Genomic DNA, 18,855 nt, shown 5'->3' on the forward strand with positions numbered 1-18,855 from the left:
ACTAAACCAGACCTAAACCAGACTAAACCAGACTAAACCAGACTAAACCAGACTAAACCAGACTAAACCAGACTAAACCAGACTAAACCAGACCTAAACCAGACTAAACCAGACTAAACCAGACTAACACAGACCTAAACCAGACTAACACAGACCTAAACCAGACTAACACAGACTAACACAGACCTAAACCAGACTAAACCAGACTAAACCAGACTAACACAGACTAAACCAGACTAAACCAGACTAAACCAGACCTAAACCAGACCTAAACCAGACTAAACCAGACTAAACCAGACTAAACCAGACTAAACCAGACCTAAACCAGACTAAACCAGACTAACAAAGACCTAAACCAGACTAACACAGACCTAAACCAGACTAAACCAGACTAACAAAGACCTAAACCAGACTAACACAGACCTAAACCAGACTATACCAGACTAACAAAGACCTAAACCAGACTAACACAGACCTAAACCAGACTAACACAGACCTAAACCAGACTAACACAGACCTAAACCAGACTAACAAAGACCTAAACCAGACTAACACAGACCTAAACCAGACTAAACCAGACTAACAAAGACATAAACCAGACTAACACAGACCTAAACCAGACTAAACCAGACTAACAAAGACCTAAACCACACTAACACAGACCAATACCAGACTAACACAGACCTAAACCAGACTATACCAGACTAACAAAGACCTAAACCAGACTAACAAAGACCTAAACCAGACTAACACAGACCTAAACCAGACTAAACCAGACTAACAAAGACATAAACCAGACTAACACAGACCTAAACCAGACTAAACCAGACTAACAAAGACCTAAACCACACTAACACAGACCAATACCAGACTAACACAGACCTAAACCAGACTATACCAGACTAACAAAGACCTAAACCAGACTAACACAGACCTAAACCAGACTATACCAGACTAACAAAGACCTAAACCAGACTAACACAGACCTAAACCAGACTATACCAGAATAACAAAGACCTAAACCAGACTATACCAGACTAACAAAGACCTAAACCAGACTAACACAGACCTAAACCAGACTAACACAGACCTAAACCAGACTAACACAGACCTAAACCAGACTAACAAAGACCTAAACCAGACTAACACAGACCTAAACCAGACTAAACCAGACTAACAAAGACATAAACCAGACTAACACAGACCTAAACCAGACTAAACCAGACTAACAAAGACCTAAACCACACTAACACAGACCAATACCAGACTAACACAGACCTAAACCAGACTATACCAGACTAACAAAGACCTAAACCAGACTAACACAGACCTAAACCAGACTAAACCAGACTAACAAAGACCTAAACCAGACTATACCAGACTAACAAAGACCTAAACCAGACTAACACAGACTTAAACCAGACTAACACAGACCTAAACCAGACTAACACAGACCTAAACCAGACTAACACAGACCTAAACCAGACTAAACCAGACTAAACCAGACCTAAACCAGACTAACACAGACCTAAACCAGACTAACACAGACCTAAACCAGACTAACACAGACCTAAACCAGACTAAACCAGACTAAACCAGACCTAAACCAGACTAACAAAGACCTAAACCAGACTAACACAGACTTAAACCAGACTAACACAGACCTAAACCAGACTAACACAGACCTAAACCAGACTAACACAGACCTAAACCAGACTAACACAGACCTAAACCAAACTAACACAGACCTAAACCAGACTAAACCAGACTAACAAAGACCTAAACCAGACTAACACAGACCTAAACCAGACTAACACAGACCTAAACCAGACTAAACCAGACTAACAAAGACCTAAACCAGACTAAACCAGACCTAAACCAGACTAAACCAGACTAACAAAGACCTAAACCAGACTAACACAGACATAAACCAGACTAAACCAGACTAACAAAGACCTAAACCAGACTAACACAGACCTTAACCAGACTAACACAGACCTAAACCAGACTAAACCAGACTAACAAAGACCTAAACCAGACCTAAACCAGACCTAAACCAGACTAACACAGACCTAAACCAGACTAACACAGACCTAAACCAGACTAACACAGACCTAAACCAGACTAAACCAGACTAACAAAGACCTAAACCAGACTAACACAGACCTAAACCAGACTAAACCAGACTAACACAGACCTAAACCAGACTAACAAAGACCTAAACCAGACTAACACAGACCTAAACCAGACTAACAAAGACTAACACAGACCTAAACCAGACTAACACAGACCTAAACCAGACTAACACAGACCTAAACCAGACTAAACCAGACTAACACAGACCTAAACCAGACTAACACAGACCTAAACCAGACTAAACCAGACTAACACAGACCTAAACCAGACTAACACAGACCTAAACCAGACTAACACAGACCTAAACCAGACTAAACCAGACTAACACTGACCTAAACCAGACTAAACCAGACCTAAACCCAGACTAACACAGACCTAAACCAGACTAACACAGACCTAAACCAGACCTAAACCAGACTAACACAGACCTAAACCAGACTAACACAGACCTAAACCAGACTAACACAGACTAACACAGACTAACACAGACTAACACAGACCTAAATCAGACTAACACAGACCTAAACCAGACTAACACAGACCTAAACCAGACTAACACAGACTAACACAGACCTAAACCAGACTAACACAGACCTAAACCAGACTAACACAGACCTAAACCAGACTAACACAGACCTAAACCAGACTAACACAGACTAACACAGACTAACACAGACCTAAACCAGACTAACACAGACTAACACAGACTAACACAGACCTAAACCAGACTAACACAGACCTAAACCAGACTAACACAGACTAACACAGACTAACACAGACCTAAACCAGACTAACACAGACTAACACAGACTAACACAGACCTAAACCAGACTAACACAGACCTAAACCAGACTAACACAGACTAACACAGACCTAAACCAGACTAACACAGACTAACACAGACCTAAACCAGACTAACACAGACCTAAACCAGACTAACACAGACCTAAACCAGACTAACACAGACCTAAACCAGACTAACACAGACTAACACAGACCTAAACCAGACTAACACAGACTAACACAGACTAACACAGACCTAAACCAGACTAACAAAGACCTAAACCAGACTAACACAGACCTAAACCAGACTAACACAGACCTAAACCAGACTAACACAGACCTAAACCAGACTAAACCAGACTAACAAAGACCTAAACCAGACTAACACAGACCTAAACCAGACTAACACAGACCTAAACCAGACTAAACCAGACTAACAAAGACCTAAACCAGACTAACACAGACTAACACAGACTAACACAGGCCTAAACCAGACTAACACAGACCTAAACCAGACTAACACAGACCTAAACCAGACTAACAAAGACCTAAACCAGACTAACACAGACCTAAACCAGACTAAACCAGACTAACAAAGACCTAAACCAGACTAACACAGACTAACACAGACTAACACAGACCTAAACCAGACTAACACAGACCTAAACCAGACTAACACAGACCTAAACCAGACTAACAAAGACCTAAACCAGACTAACACAGACCTAAACCAGACTAACACAGACTAACAAAGACCTAAACCAGACTAACACAGACCTAAACCAGACTAACACAGACCTAAACCAGACTAACACAGACTAACACAGACCTAAACCAGACTAACACAGACCTAAACCAGACTAAACCAGACTAAACCAGACTAACACAGACTGACACAGACCTAAACCAGACTAAACCAGACTAAACCAGACTAAACCAGACTAACACAGACCTAAACCAGACTAAACCAGACTAAACCAGACTAACACAGACCTAAACCAGACTAACACAGACTAACACAGACCTAAACCAGACTAACACAGACCTAAACCAGACTAACACAGACCTAAACCAGACTAACACAGACTAACACAGACCTAAACCAGACTAACACAGACCTAAACCAGACTAACACAGACCTAAACCAGACTATACCAGACTAACACAGACCTAAACCAGACTAACACAGACCTAAACCAGACTAACACAGACAAACACAGACCTAAACCAGACTAAACCAGACTAACACAGACCTAAACCAGACTAACACAGACCTAAACCAGACTAACACAGACCTAAACCAGACTAACACAGACCTAAACCAGACTAACACAGACCTAAACCAGACTAACACAGACCTAAACCAGACTAAACCAGACTAACACAGACTAACACAGACTAACACAGACCTAAACCAGACTAACACAGACCTAAACCAGACTAACACAGACTAACACAGACCTAAACCAGACTAAACCAGACTAACACAGACCTAAACCAGACTAACACAGACCTAAACCAGACTAACACAGACCTAAACCAGACTAACACAGACCTAAACCAGACTAACACAGACCTAAACCAGACTAAACCAGACTAACACAGACCTAAACCAGACTAAACCAGACTAACACAGACCTAAACCAGACTAAACCAGACTAACACAGACCTAAACCAGACTAAACCAGACTAACACAGACCTAAACCAGACTAACACAGACCTAAACCAGACTAAACCAGACTAACACAGACTAACACAGACCTAAACCAGACTAACACAGACTAAACCAGACTAACACAGGCCTAAACCAGACTAACACAGACTAACACAGACCTAAACCAGACTAAACCAGACTAACACAGACCTAAACCAGACTAACACAGACCTAAACCAGACTAACACAGACTAACACAGACCTAAACCAGACTAAACCAGACTAACACAGACCTAAACCAGACTAACACAGACCTAAACCAGACTAACACAGACCTAAACCAGACTAACACAGACCTAAACCAGACTAACACAGACTAACACAGACCTAAACCAGACTAACACAGACCTAAACCAGACTAACACAGACTAACACAGACTAACACAGACTAACACAGACCTAAACCAGACTAACACAGACCTAAACCAGACTAACACAGACTAACACAGACCTAAACCAGACTAACACAGACTAACACAGACCTAAACCAGACTAACACAGACCTAAACCAGACTAACACAGACCTAAACCAGACTAACACAGACCTAAACCAAACTAAACCAGACCTAAACCAGACTAAACCAGACTAACACAGACCTAAACCAGACTAACACAGACCTAAACCAGACTAACACAGACCTAAACCAGACTAACACAGACTAACACAGACCTAAACCAGACTAACACAGACTAACACAGACTAACACAGACCTAAACCAGACTAACAAAGACCTAAACCAGACTAACACAGACCTAAACCAGACTAACACAGACCTAAACCAGACTAACACAGACCTAAACCAGACTAACAAAGACCTAAACCAGACTAACACAGACCTAAACCAGACTAACACAGACCTAAACCAGACTAACACAGACCAAAACCAGACTAAACCAGACTAACAAAGACCTAAACCAGACTAACACAGACCTAAACCAGACTAACACAGACCTAAACCAGACTAACACAGACCTAAACCAGACTAACACAGACCTAAACCAGACTAACACAGACCTAAATCAGACTAACACAGACCTAAACCAGACTAACACAGACCTAAACCAGACTAAACCAGACTAACAAAGACCTAAACCAGACTAACACAGACCTAAACCAGACTAACACAGACCTAAACCAGACTAACACAGACCTAAACCAGACTAAACCAGACTAACAAAGACCTAAACCAGACTAACACAGACCTAAACCAGACTAACACAGACCTAAACCAGACTAACACAGACCTAAACCAGACTAACACAGACCTAAACCAAACTAAACCAGACCTAAACCAGACTAAACCAGACTAACACAGACCTAAACCAGACTAACACAGACCTAAACCAGACTAACACAGACCTAAACCAGACTAACACAGACTAACACAGACCTAAACCAGACTAACACAGACTAACACAGACTAACACAGACCTAAACCAGACTAACACAGACTAACACAGACCTAAACCAGACTAACACAGACTAACACAGACTAACAAAGACCTAAACCAGACTAACACAGACCTAAACCAGACTAACACAGACCTAAACCAGACTAACACAGACCTAAACCAGACTAACAAAGACCTAAACCAGACTAACACAGACCTAAACCAGACTAACACAGACCTAAACCAGACTAACACAGACCTAAACCAGACTAAACCAGACTAACAAAGACCTAAACCAGACTAACACAGACCTAAACCAGACTAACACAGACCTAAACCAGACTAACACAGACCTAAACCAGACTAACACAGACCTAAACCAGACTAACACAGACCTAAACCAGACTAACACAGACCTAAACCAGACTAACAAAGACCTAAACCAGACTAACACAGACCTAAACCAGACTAACACAGACCTAAACCAGACTAACACAGACCTAAACCAGACTAAACCAGACTAACAAAGACCTAAACCAGACTAACACAGACCTAAACCAGACTAACACAGACCTAAACCAGACTAACAAAGACCTAAACCAGACTAACAAAGACCTAAACCAGACTAAACCAGACTAACAAAGACCTAAACCAGACTAACACAGACCTAAACCAGACTAACACAGACCTAAACCAGACTAACACAGACCTAAACCAGACTAACACAGACTAAACCAGACTAACACAGACCTAAACCAGACTAACACAGACTAAACCAGACTGACACAGACCTAAACCAGACTAACACAGACTAACACAGACCTAAACCAGACTAAACCAGACTAAACCAGACTAACACAGACTGACACAGACCTAAACCAGACCAACACAGACCTAAACCAGACTAAACCAGACTAACACAGACTAACACAGACCTAAACCAGACTAACACAGACCTAAACCAGACTAACACAGACCTAAACCAGACTAACACAGACTAACACAGACCTAAACCAGACTAACACAGACCTAAACCAGACTAACACAGACCTAAACCAGACTAAACCAGACTAACACAGACCTAAACCAGACTAACACAGACCTAAACCAGACTAAACCAGACTAACACAGACCTAAACCAGACTAACACAGACCTAAACCAGACTAACACAGACCTAAACCAGACTAACACAGACCTAAACCAGACTAACACAGACCTAAACCAGACTAACACAGACCTAAACCAGACTAAACCAGACTAACACAGACCTAAACCAGACTAACACAGACCTAAACCAGACTAACACAGACCTAAACCAGACTAACACAGACCTAAACCAGACTAACACAGACTAACACAGACCTAAACCAGACTAACACAGACCTAAACCAGACTAAACCAGACTAACACAGACCTAAACCAGACTAACACAGACCTAAACCAGACTAAACCAGACTAACACAGACCTAAACCAGACTAACACAGACCTAAACCAGACTAACACAGACCTAAACCAGACTAACACAGACTAACACAGACTAACACAGACTAACACAGACTAAACCAGACTAACACAGACTAACACAGACTAAACCAGACTAAACCAGACTAACACAGACCTAAACCAGACTAACACAGACCTAAACCAGACTAAACCAGACTAACACAGACCTAAACCAGACTAACACAGACCTAAACCAGACTAACACAGACCTAAACCAGACTAACACAGACTAACACAGACTAACACAGACTAACACAGACTAAACCAGACTAACACAGACTAACACAGACTAAACCAGACTAACACAGACTAACACAGACTAAACCAGACTAACACTGACCTAAACCAGACTAAACTAAAGCCTCTTAACCCAGCACCTGTTCTCCAGTTCGGCTTTACCCAAATCTAAAAACTTATTGGAAGAAAACATTGAAATAGCGACAAAAGCAGTGAATAAATGTGACAAAAGTTATGCTGAGTTCTGTCGGTCTTAGCTTTCAAATGAGGCCTTCGTAAACTCTCCAGTGCAGGAGCTTTTAGATTTGGATAAAGCTGAACTGGCTCAGAGGTGTGTCGTGTGAACGGGGTCAGGGGGTGATGCAGATGGTGTCACACTTCTGTTATACATGTTTTACCTGAGCGGTGCGCGCCGCGGCCGCGTCGCCTGACGCCTCTCCGACGCTCAGCTTCCTCTTGTGTTTGTTCTCGCTCTTCCTCATGTTTCCTGCAGGTTCTGGATCCTCTGGAGGTTCTTCTGGGTCTGGACCAGAGGCTGCAGCAGAACCACCCGGGCCAACAGCAGGTCCAACCCCCGGACCAACACCAGGGCCAACACGGGCCAGAGGAAACATCTGGAGCTAACGTCGCTGCGCCGCTTCCGCTCCCCGTTTCCAAACCTCCGTGTCCGGGTTTAGGAGATAAAGTCCTGGGATCCTGCGCTTTGGGCCGGTCCCATCGCGGAGCCGGAGCTGACAGCCGCGCACTGGACCAACTGCACCCGAACCCCGAACCCCGAAACCCCGAGCCGAGACACGGAACTGACGCGGAACTGACGCGGAACACAGGCGGAACAGGCGCGCGGCACGACGCTTCCGGAGAGCGCGGGCGCCAGGTCCGAAAAACTAAATCAGCCAATAGAGACTGTGCACCAAAATGTGCTTTAGTTTAGTTTAGGTTTTTAGGTTCGTTTTTTTTTAATACATCATCGTTTTATTTATTTGGACTAAAAATTTTTTTTAAAAAGAAAAGAAAAATCACCATTATGTTTTACTTTTATTAATCCTTAGTTTTCATGTATTTATTCTTTATTTATTGTTTATTGTATTATCTTGTTCACTTTAATTGTATTTAATTTTTAAATTACATTTATTATTTTTTGCATTGTCTTTTTTCATAAAGCATTTATTTGTATTATTTTCAAGTTGTAAATAAATATGGCAGGTCTAATGTTAAACTCTTTAACTTCAGTTTGAGGCTGATTTAGTCTCAGTTTAGTCTGTTTTGTTTTGTTCAGATGAGACGACCGAAAGTCAGACTTTCCATTCTGGAAGAGCACAGAGGGGCCACTGGCTCGAGGGCCTAACCGAGTTTTACCCAAATCTAAAAGCTAAAAAGAAAAGCATCAAAATAGCGACAAAAAAGAGGATGAAGAAAACAAAAATGTGACGGAAAAGCTACAAAAAAGTGACAAAAAATGCGATGAAAAGTCAACAAAAACACGACAACAAAGCAACGAAAAAAGCAACAACAAGGCCACAAAAGCACAACAAAAAAGTGACAAAAAATGTGACAAAAACAAAAAGCCACAAAAAAGTAATGAAAAAACAAAAATATCATAAAAAATGCGGCGACTTGACAAAAAGCTACAATCACTCTTATCGGCCTCAGCTTTCAAATGAGGCGTTACTCTGTTGCTCTCCAGTCGAGAAGCTTTCAGATTTGGGTAAAGCCGACCTGGAGGAAATGCGCTCCGTTAAGGCGGGGGGTCAGTGCACGTTTAGGCTCATTTGGGCCGGGCTGGTCAGAGTCCAGGGCTGTTTTTCAGTCCCAGTCCGGCCCTGACTTTGGAGATGATACTGATCCTGATCTGGCAACCCTCGGTGCGTCTGCGGTGACGCGGTGACGCAGGCGTGTACAGGCAGCACGTGCAGGGAAATAAAAGATTTATTTATAAACATCTGGAAATAAGTTAAAACAAAAGACAGATGTTAGACTTTGTTTCACTTGATCTGAGTTAAAGAAATAAAAACGAAACCTGCTTTAAAGTTTCCTTTTATTAAAATAACTTTTTCAACACATTTACATTTCGTTATTGCACAAGAAACACGAACAAGGAAAAACACCAGCGGAACAAACTCAGACTAAACTCAAACAAACTCAAACTAAACTCATTTAATGTAAAGTCTGTTTCCTGTGAAGAATCTTTTAAAACATAAAATCTGCTTTCAGTTTGAGTCGTTCCGCTCGGTGTAAAACTGTAAAACACTGACAAACAAATGAGTTCAACCAGAAAACAAAACCAGAAAATCCCAGAGAAACTCCACATCAACTTCAAACTTTATAAACTTTAGGAACTTAATCTAAAACTGCAGAAACACACGTTGGTAAAAACACTTTGGTAAAAACACTTTGGTAAAAACATCTTAAAAACATTTCCCATCAGTAGAAAATGTGTGAAATGATTGTCTGCAGCAGCGGCCACCAGGGGGCGTGTGTTACCGCTCTGTAGTGTCCACTTTAGGCCAGAGGGGGCGCTGTCAGGACACGGTGACTGCAGCAGCATGCGTCGCCTAAAGAGAAGAAACAAAACAATCATTTATATTTCAGGTTTTTTTTCTCACGTCTGGTCTGTGGAGTTTCCAGGTTCTTCCTGAATCTGAAGGTTTAGCACCAAAAACATGTACAATAGGGTAATCTCTGGATCAAGGAGAGTTAGTGACATGCGTTATTCGAGGATTCTGAAGTTTTGTCGTTTAAGTCACTGCAGAGCAGATGTTTAAGTCACAGCAGAGCAGATGTTTAAGTCACAGCAGAGCAGATGTTTAAGTCACAGCAGGGCAGGTGTTAGGACTCAAAGCGCACCCCGAACACAGCGGTACCTTCAGAACGACACAGACTGAGGAGGAGGAGGAGGAGGAGGAGGAAGAGCGTCGCGGAGAGAGCTCAGTCTGAGCCTGTTCCACTGCAGACGAACCACAGGAGTTAAACCAGAGACACAGAGGACAGGTGCATGATGGGAGTTTACCAGAGGACAGGTGCATGATGGGAGTTTACCTGCAGGTTGGTCTTGGCTTTCCTCAGAACGTCCCTGGTCCTGGACACTGTGGAGACACGACACACAGGCTTCATCAAACATCTGTCTCCATCAAACATCTGTCTCCATCAAACATCTGTCTCCATCAAACATCTGTCTTCATCAAACATCTGTCTCCATCAAACATCTGTCTCCATCAAACATCTGTCTCCATCACACTGGAGGGTGAGGAAGGGCATCTGACTCACGTTGGCTGAGCACCAGCAGCTCCAGGGTCTGGCTGCTCCTGCTGTTCTCCTGGACCGTCTGCCTGGTTTCTCTCAGACTCTGCTCTCGCTCCGACAGCTTCTGACGCAGAGACGCCAACTCTGCCCTCAGGAGCTGCACCTGGAGCAGAGAGGGCGGGTCAGGGGCGGGGTCAGGGCCGGGGGCGGGGCCTGGGCCGGGGGCGGGGCCAGGAGCTCTCACCTGTCTGCTCTCCTGGTCCTGGTCCTGGTCCTGCTGGTTCTTCTGGTCCTGGTCAGGCCTGGAGTCTCGGCCTGAGGGACAGTCTGAGGACGTGAAGAAGACGTTAAAACCTGATCTAAAAGCGACAAAAGCCTCAAAGTGCACGGAAACAGCAGCCATCTTGGATCAGTTTTGTCGTTCTTAGCGTTAAAATGAGGCGATAACTCTGGCCTAAAGGCTCTAAGACAGGGGTCACCAACCTTATTTCAGCTGAGGGCTACTTTAAGAGCATTAAGTTGTTCGAGGGCTACCAGTTAAAAACAAATCCTAAAGACTTAAACGTACACTGTTCACTTATAGGATATTGACCCCATATTATATTAAAATAGCTTTATTTTAAACTCATACCGAGTCACAAGAACCGAAATAACTGTAATTTTAAGAATTAGATTCAAGAAAATGAAGTGTTTTACACTTTAGAAAAAGTCCGAAGGGCTACTGGACATGCCCCAAAGGGCCCCTGGGTGCCCGCGGGCACCACGTTGGTGACCCCTGCTCTAAGAAGTTTCTAGATTTGGGTAAAGCCGACCGGGAGAAGATAAAGCCGTGTCACCTCTGAACTGCAGCCTCCTCCGCGCTCCACTCTCCCCCGCGCTGCGCTCTGATTGGCTCCCGGCGCTGCGCTCTGATTGGTGGGTGGCCGCCTCACTGCGCTCTGATTGGTCACGGAGCTGTTGCTGCAGAGCGATGACCTCGAGTTCGAGTCTGAGACAGAAACATTTGAAAAGTATATATATATATAGTAACTGTATATACTTCAATATATGTACTGCAATATATGTACTTCAATATATGTACTTCAATATATGTACTTCAATATATGTACTTCAATATATGTACTTCAATATATGTACTTCAATATATGTACTTCAATATATATACTTCAATATATGTACTTCAATATATGTACTTCAATATATGTACTTCAATATATGTACTTCAATATATGTACTTCAATATATGTACTTCAATATATGTACTTCAATATATGTACTTCAATATATGTACTTCAATATATGTACTTCAATATATATACTTCAATATTTATACTTCAATATATATACTTCAATATATGTACTTCAATATATGTACTTCAATATATGTACTTCAATATATGTACTTCAATATATATACTTCAATATATGTACTTCAATATATATACTTCAATATATGTACTTCAATATATGTACTTCAATATATGTACTTCAATATATGTACTTCAATATATGTACTTCAATATATGTACTTCAATATATATACTTCAATATATGTACTTCAATATATGTACTTCAATATATATACTTCAATATATGTACTTCAATATATGTACTTCAATATATATACTTCAATATATGTACTTCAATATATATACTTCAATATATGTACTTCAATATATGTACTTCAATATATATACTTCAATATATGTACTTCAATATATATACTTCAATATATGTACTTCAATATATGTACTTCAATATATATACTTCAATATATGTACTTCAATATATGTACTTCAATATATATACTTCAATATATGTACTTCAATATATATACTTCAATATATGTACTTCAATATATGTACTTCAATATATATACTTCAATATATGTATGTCTTAGTCCCCCCTCTGGTCTCATGTTAGAGTCTTAGCCCCCCCTCTGGTCTCAGGTTAGAGTCTTAGCCCCCCCTCTGGTCTCAGGTTAGAGTCTTAGTCCCCCCTCTGGTCTCATGTTAGAGTCTTAGTCCCCCCTCTGGTCTCAGGTTAGAGTCTTAGCCCCCCCTCTGGTCTCATGTTAGAGTCTTAGTCCCCCCTCTGGTCTCATGTTAGAGTCTTAGCCCCCCCTCTGGTCTCAGGTTAGAGTCTTAGCCCCCCCTCTGGTCTCAGGTTAGAGTCTTAGCCCCCCCTCTGGTCTCAGGTTAGAGTCTTAGTCCCCCCTCTGGTCTCAGGTTAGAGTCTTAGTCCCCCCTCTGGTCTCATGTTAGAGTCTTAGTCCCCCTCTGGTCTCATGTTAGAGTCTTAGTCCCCCCTCTGGTCTCAGGTTAGAGTCTTAGCCCCCCCTCTGGTCTCAGGTTAGAGTCTTAGCCCCCCCTCTGGTCTCATGTTAGAGTCTTAGTCCCCCCTCTGGTCTCATGTTAGAGTCTTAGTCCCCCCTCTGGTCTCAGGTTAGAGTCTTAGTCCCCCCTCTGGTCTCATGTTAGAGTCTTAGTCCCCCTCTGGTCTCATGTTAGAGTCTTAGTCCCCCCTCTGGTCTCAGGTTAGAGTCTTAGTCCCCCCTCTGGTCTCATGTTAGAGTCTTAGCCCCCCCTCTGGTCTCATGTTAGAGTCTTAGTCCCCCTCTGGTCTCAGGTTAGAGTCTTAGTCCCCCCTCTGGTCTCATGTTAGAGTCTTAGCCCCCCCTCTGGTCTCATGTTAGAGTCTTAGCCCCCCCTCTGGTCTCAGGTTAGAGTCTTAGCCCCCCCTCTGGTCTCATGTTAGAGTCTTAGTCCCCCTCTGGTCTCATGTTAGAGTCTTAGTCCCCCCTCTGGTCTCAGGTTAGAGTCTTAGTCCCCCCTCTGGTCTCATGTTAGAGTCTTAGCCCCCCCTCTGGTCTCATGTTAGAGTCTTAGTCCCCCTCTGGTCTCAGGTTAGAGTCTTAGTCCCCCCTCTGGTCTCAGGTTAGAGTCTTAGTCCCCCCTCTGGTCTCATGTTAGAGTCTTAGTCCCCCCTCTGGTCTCAGGTTAGAGTCTTAGTCCCCCCTCTGGTCTCAGGTTAGAGTCTTAGCCCCCCCTCTGGTCTCAGGTTAGAGTCTTAGCCCCCCCTCTGGTCTCATGTTAGAGTCTTAGTCCCCCCTCTGGTCTCATGTTAGAGTCTTAGCCCCCCCTCTGGTCTCATGTTAGAGTCTTAGTCCCCCCTCTGGTCTCAGGTTAGAGTCTTAGCCCCCCCTCTGGTCTCATGTTAGAGTCTTAGTCCCCCCTCTGGTCTCATGTTAGAGTCTTAGCCCCCCCTCTGGTCTCATGTTAGAGTCTTAGCCCCCCCTCTGGTCTCATGTTAGAGTCTTAGCCCCCCCTCTGGTCTCATGTTAGAGTCTTAGTCCCCCCTCTGGTCTCATGTTAGAGTCTTAGTCCCCCCTCTGGTCTCATGTTAGAGTCTTAGTCCCCCCTCTGGTCTCAGGTTAGAGTCTTAGCCCCCCCTCTGGTCTCAGGTTAGAGTCTTAGTCCCCCCTCTGGTCTCAGGTTAGAGTCTTAGCCCCCCCTCTGGTCTCATGTTAGAGTCTTAGTCCCCCCTCTGGTCTCATGTTAGAGTCTTAGCCCCCCCTCTGGTCTCAGGTTAGAGCCCCCCCTCTGGTCTCATGTTAGAGTCTTAGTCCCCCCTCTGGTCTCAGGTTAGAGTCTTAGTCCCCCCTCTGGTCTCAGGTTAGAGTCTTAGTCCCCCCTCTCTGGTCTCATGTTAGAGTCTTAGCCCCCCCTCTGGTCTCATGTTAGAGTCTTAGTCCCCCCTCTGGTCTCATGTTAGAGTCTTAGCCCCCCCTCTGGTCTCAGGTTAGAGTCTTAGTCCCCCCTCTGGTCTCAGGTTAGAGTCTTAGTCCCCCCTCTGGTCTCATGTTAGAGTCTTAGCCCCCCCTCTGGTCTCATGTTAGAGTCTTAGCCCCCCCTCTGGTCTCAGGTTAGAGTCTTAGTCCCCCCTCTGGTCTCAGGTTAGAGTCTTAGTCCCCCCTCTGGTCTCATGTTAGAGTCTTAGCCCCCCCTCTGGTCTCAGGTTAGAGTCTTAGTCCCCCCTCTGGTCTCATGTTAGAGTCTTAGCCCCCCCTCTGGTCTCATGTTAGAGTCTTAGCCCCCCCTCTGGTCTCAGGTTAGAGTCTTAGTCCCCCCTCTGGTCTCATGTTAGAGTCTTAGCCCCCCCTCTGGTCTCATGTTAGAGTCTTAGTCCCCCCTCTGGTCTCATGTTAGAGTCTTAGTCCCCCCTCTGGTCTCATGTTAGAGTCTTAGTCCCCCCTCTGGTCTCATGTTAGAGTCTTAGTCCCCCCTCTGGTCTCAGGTTAGAGTCTTAGCCCCCCCTCTGGTCTCAGGTTAGACCCTTAGCCCCCCCTCTGGTCTCATGTTAGAGTCTTAGCCCCCCCTCTGGTCTCATGTTAGAGTCTTAGTCCTCCCTCTGGTCTCATGTTAGAGTCTTAGTCCCCCCTCTGGTCTCATGTTAGAGTCTTAGTCCCCCCTCTGGTCTCATGTTAGAGTCTTAGCCCCCCCTCTGGTCTCATGTTAGAGTCTTAGTCCCCCCTCTGGTCTCATGTTAGAGTCTTAGCCCCCCCTCTGGTCTCAGGTTAGAGTCTTAGTCCCCCCTCTGGTCTCATGTTAGAGTCTTAGCCCCCCCTCTGGTCTCATGTTAGAGTCTTAGCCCCCCCTCTGGTCTCAGGTTAGAGTCTTAGCCCCCCCTCTGGTCTCATGTTAGAGTCTTAGCCCCCCCTCTGGTCTCAGGTTAGAGTCTTAGCCCCCCCTCTGGTCTCAGGTTAGAGTCTTAGCCCCCCCTCTGGTCTCATGTTAGAGTCTTAGCCCCCCCTCTGGTCTCAGGTTAGAGTCTTAGCCCCCCCTCTGGTCTCATGTTAGAGTCTTAGCCCCCCCTCTGGTCTCATGTTAGAGTCTTAGTCCCCCCTCTGGTCTCATGTTAGAGTCTTAGCCCCCCCTCTGGTCTCAGGTTAGAGTCTTAGTCCCCCCTCTGGTCTCATGTTAGAGTCTTAGCCCCCCCTCTGGTCTCAGGTTAGAGTCTTAGTCCCCCTCTGGTCTCAGGTTAGAGTCTTAGCCCCCCCTCTGGTCTCAGGTTAGAGTCTTAGTCCCCCCTCTGGTCTCAGGTTAGAGTCTTAGTCCCCCCTCTGGTCTCATGTTAGAGTCTTAGTCCCCCCTCTGGTCTCATGTTAGAGTCTTAGCCCCCCCTCTGGTCTCATGTTAGAGTCTTAGTCCCCCCTCTGGTCTCAGGTTAGAGTCTTAGCCCCCCCTCTGGTCTCAGGTTAGAGTCTTAGCCCCCCCTCTGGTCTCATGTTAGAGTCTTAGTCCCCCCTCTGGTCTCAGGTTAGAGTCTTAGCCCCCCCTCTGGTCTCATGTTAGAGTCTTAGTCCCCCCTCTGGTCTCAGGTTAGAGTCTTAGCCCCCCCTCTGGTCTCATGTTAGAGTCTTAGCCCCCCCTCTGGTCTCATGTTAGAGTCTTAGCCCCCCCTCTGGTCTCAGGTTAGAGTCTTAGCCCCCCCTCTGGTCTCATGTTAGAGTCTTAGCCCCCCCTCTGGTCTCATGTTAGAGTCTTAGCCCCCCCTCTGGTCTCAGGTTAGACCCTTAGCCCCCCCTCTGGTCTCATGTTAGAGCCCCCCCTCTGGTCTCGAGTTGGAGTCCTGAGTGCTGACCTGTGGATGACCTCCAGGCGGTGCTGTTGCTCCTGTCTCAGCACGGTCACTTCCTGCCTCTGAGCGCTGGCTTCCGATTGGCTGCTCCGGCTCAGCTCCGCCCAGCTCTGCGCCTGCAGCTCCGCCTCCTTCAGCCGGGCCTGGGCCAATAGGAGCGCCTCCCTCAGACGCTCCGCCTCCAGCAGCGAGTCTGCGCAGACGCCATCAGAGAACTACGGTTACTACGGTTACCCTGCGCCTCCTGCCCGGTCCGGACGACGCCTCACCTCGGAGCCTCTCCTGCAGACCCAGGGACGTCTCCCGGAGGAGGCGGCTCTCGCTGGAGGCCGCGCCCTGGATGTAGATGTTTGTCGGAGCTGGAACAGAAGATCAGAACATGAGGAACATCAGGAGCACGGCCTCGTGAAGAGAAGGACCTGCTCCACAGTCAGGAGAACACCCGGAGAACACCAGGAGAACACCAGGAGAACACCAGGAGAACACCAGGAGAACACCAGGAGAACACCAGGAGAACACCAGGAGAACACCAGGAGAACACCAGGAGAACATCATGAGGCTCGTTTCCCTACCTGTGACAGTGGGCGGGTCCAGTCTGGTCTCCAGGTGAGCTCGGAGCCTCTCATTGGTCTGAATGGACTCCTCGAGGCGGAGTCTGAGCGAGCGCCCTTCAGCCAGGTGTTCAGCGAGGAGGGCGGTGCCTGGGTGGGCGGGGCCTGAGAGGAGGGCGGTGCCTGGGAGGTGGGCGGTGCCTGGGAGAGAGTGGCAGCTGTAGGCGTCGGCTGAGCGGTGCTCTGCGATTGGCCGGCTCAGGGGCGTGTCCCAGGGTCTGAGGGCGGAGTCCAGGCTGGCGCTGCTGAAGCCGGGCGCAGACAGGGCCACCACAGACCGCGGGGGGAGGGGCCTGAGGGCGGCGCCACCTGCAGGAGAGAGTTCAGACTGTAAACATCGCCCCCTGCAGCTCTGGAGGTGCCACACACACACGGGCCAGGCTCTCACTGTGGGAGATCTGCAGCTGCTTCTGCAACGTCTGCAGCTCCTGATGGACCTCGGCCAGAGAGAAACCAGGACCAGGGTTCAGAGCGGAGCCCAGAGGAGCCCGGACAGGAGCAGGAGGAGGAGGAGCAGGAGGAGGAGGAGGAGGAGCAGGAGGAGCGCTGAGGGAGGGCTTCAGAGCAGACAGGAGCACAGCTGAGGAACCGCGGAGGAAACAGAGGAACAAAGGAGAGAAGGTGAAAGATGGAAGAGGAAACCACACAGACACAGTGAAGCTGGTGGACTTTGGGCGGGGCTTTACCTGAGGGGGGCGGGGCTTTACCTGAGGGGGCGTGTCCGGGAGAGCAGTGCATTGTGGGGAAGCTGTGGGCGGAGGCGACGCTCAGAGGAACAGACGAGAACCCGGTGAGAGGATCTGGAAGAGCAGACACAGAGTGAACCACAGGGGGCGCCATTACATGTCTGGTACTGTTAAAGGTTAAAGGTCATCAGTCTCACCTGGGGGGCTGTAGAAGGGCAGGGATTGGCCGCTGTAGTGAGCGCTCCTCTCTGATTGGCCGCCGTAAGGGATGCCCCTCTCTGATAGGCTGCTGTAGTGAGCTCCCCTCTCTGATTGGCCACTGTAGGGTGCACTCCTCTCTGATTGGCCGCTGTAATGACCACTCCTCTCTGATTGGCCGCTGTAGGGTGCACTCCTCTCTGATTGGCCGCTGTAATGACCACTCTGCTCTGATTGGCCGCTGTAGGGTGCACTCCTCTCTGATTGGCCCGCGGTCTGCTTGCTGCTCTCTGATTGGTCCTGGAGCTCGCCGTGTGACTCCAGGTCCTCGTCCTGATTGGACAGCTGCCCCTCGCTCACGTAGGAGATGCCATCCGATTGGTCGGTGGAGTCGGTGGGCGTGTCCGGGCGGAGTTTAGAACGAAGGGATTCGATGAGGAGGTCCTTCTGCTGCAGCTCCTTGCTCAGCCTACAACATGTACAACAGCATCATAACCACATGACCATCACATCATCTACAACTAACGAGCTGAACTTTCATATACATGTAAATATAATATAATCTCACAACTTGTCCTTATCCTACTTTTTAATGATTTTTTTCTCCTTTCCTTTCAAAACTGTTCCTATGGTCGATTCTCACAAAGGTTCTTCCAAAAGTTCTTCCAAAGGTTTTTCCAAAGGTTTTTCCAAAAGTTCTTCCAAAAGTTCT

General features: G+C 46.2%; 2 protein-coding genes across 2 annotated transcripts in view; both read right to left on the minus strand.

Annotated features, from left to right (window-relative positions):
- The window catches only part of mast2 (microtubule associated serine/threonine kinase 2), a gene marked incomplete at its 3' end in the record, with an annotated part of 78,805 nt that extends 70,252 nt beyond the window's left edge, over positions 1-8,553 (minus strand). The window contains exon 1 of the mRNA XM_079559066.1: positions 8,167-8,553. Coding sequence (XP_079415192.1) covers positions 8,167-8,382 — 216 coding nt within the window. The 5' untranslated portion in view covers positions 8,383-8,553. The remainder of the gene's footprint in view (positions 1-8,166) is intronic.
- Positions 8,442-18,855, minus strand: part of LOC306964900 (uncharacterized protein) — a gene marked incomplete at its 3' end in the record, with an annotated part of 50,728 nt that continues 40,314 nt past the window's right edge. The window contains exons 15-26 of the mRNA XM_079559067.1: positions 18,143-18,612; positions 17,967-18,059; positions 17,648-17,839; positions 17,221-17,568; positions 16,918-17,007; positions 16,652-16,841; positions 11,845-11,996; positions 11,253-11,300; positions 11,033-11,171; positions 10,805-10,851; positions 10,582-10,712; positions 8,442-8,579 (exon numbers count right to left, since the gene is read on the minus strand). Coding sequence (XP_079415193.1) covers positions 8,442-8,579; positions 10,582-10,712; positions 10,805-10,851; positions 11,033-11,171; positions 11,253-11,300; positions 11,845-11,996; positions 16,652-16,841; positions 16,918-17,007; positions 17,221-17,568; positions 17,648-17,839; positions 17,967-18,059; positions 18,143-18,612 — 2,038 coding nt within the window. The remainder of the gene's footprint in view (positions 8,580-10,581; positions 10,713-10,804; positions 10,852-11,032; positions 11,172-11,252; positions 11,301-11,844; positions 11,997-16,651; positions 16,842-16,917; positions 17,008-17,220; positions 17,569-17,647; positions 17,840-17,966; positions 18,060-18,142; positions 18,613-18,855) is intronic.

The sequence above is a fragment of the Gobius niger genome, assembly GCF_951799975.1.
Source record: "Gobius niger genome assembly, chromosome: 6".
Lineage (NCBI taxonomy): Eukaryota > Metazoa > Chordata > Actinopteri > Gobiiformes > Gobiidae > Gobius > Gobius niger.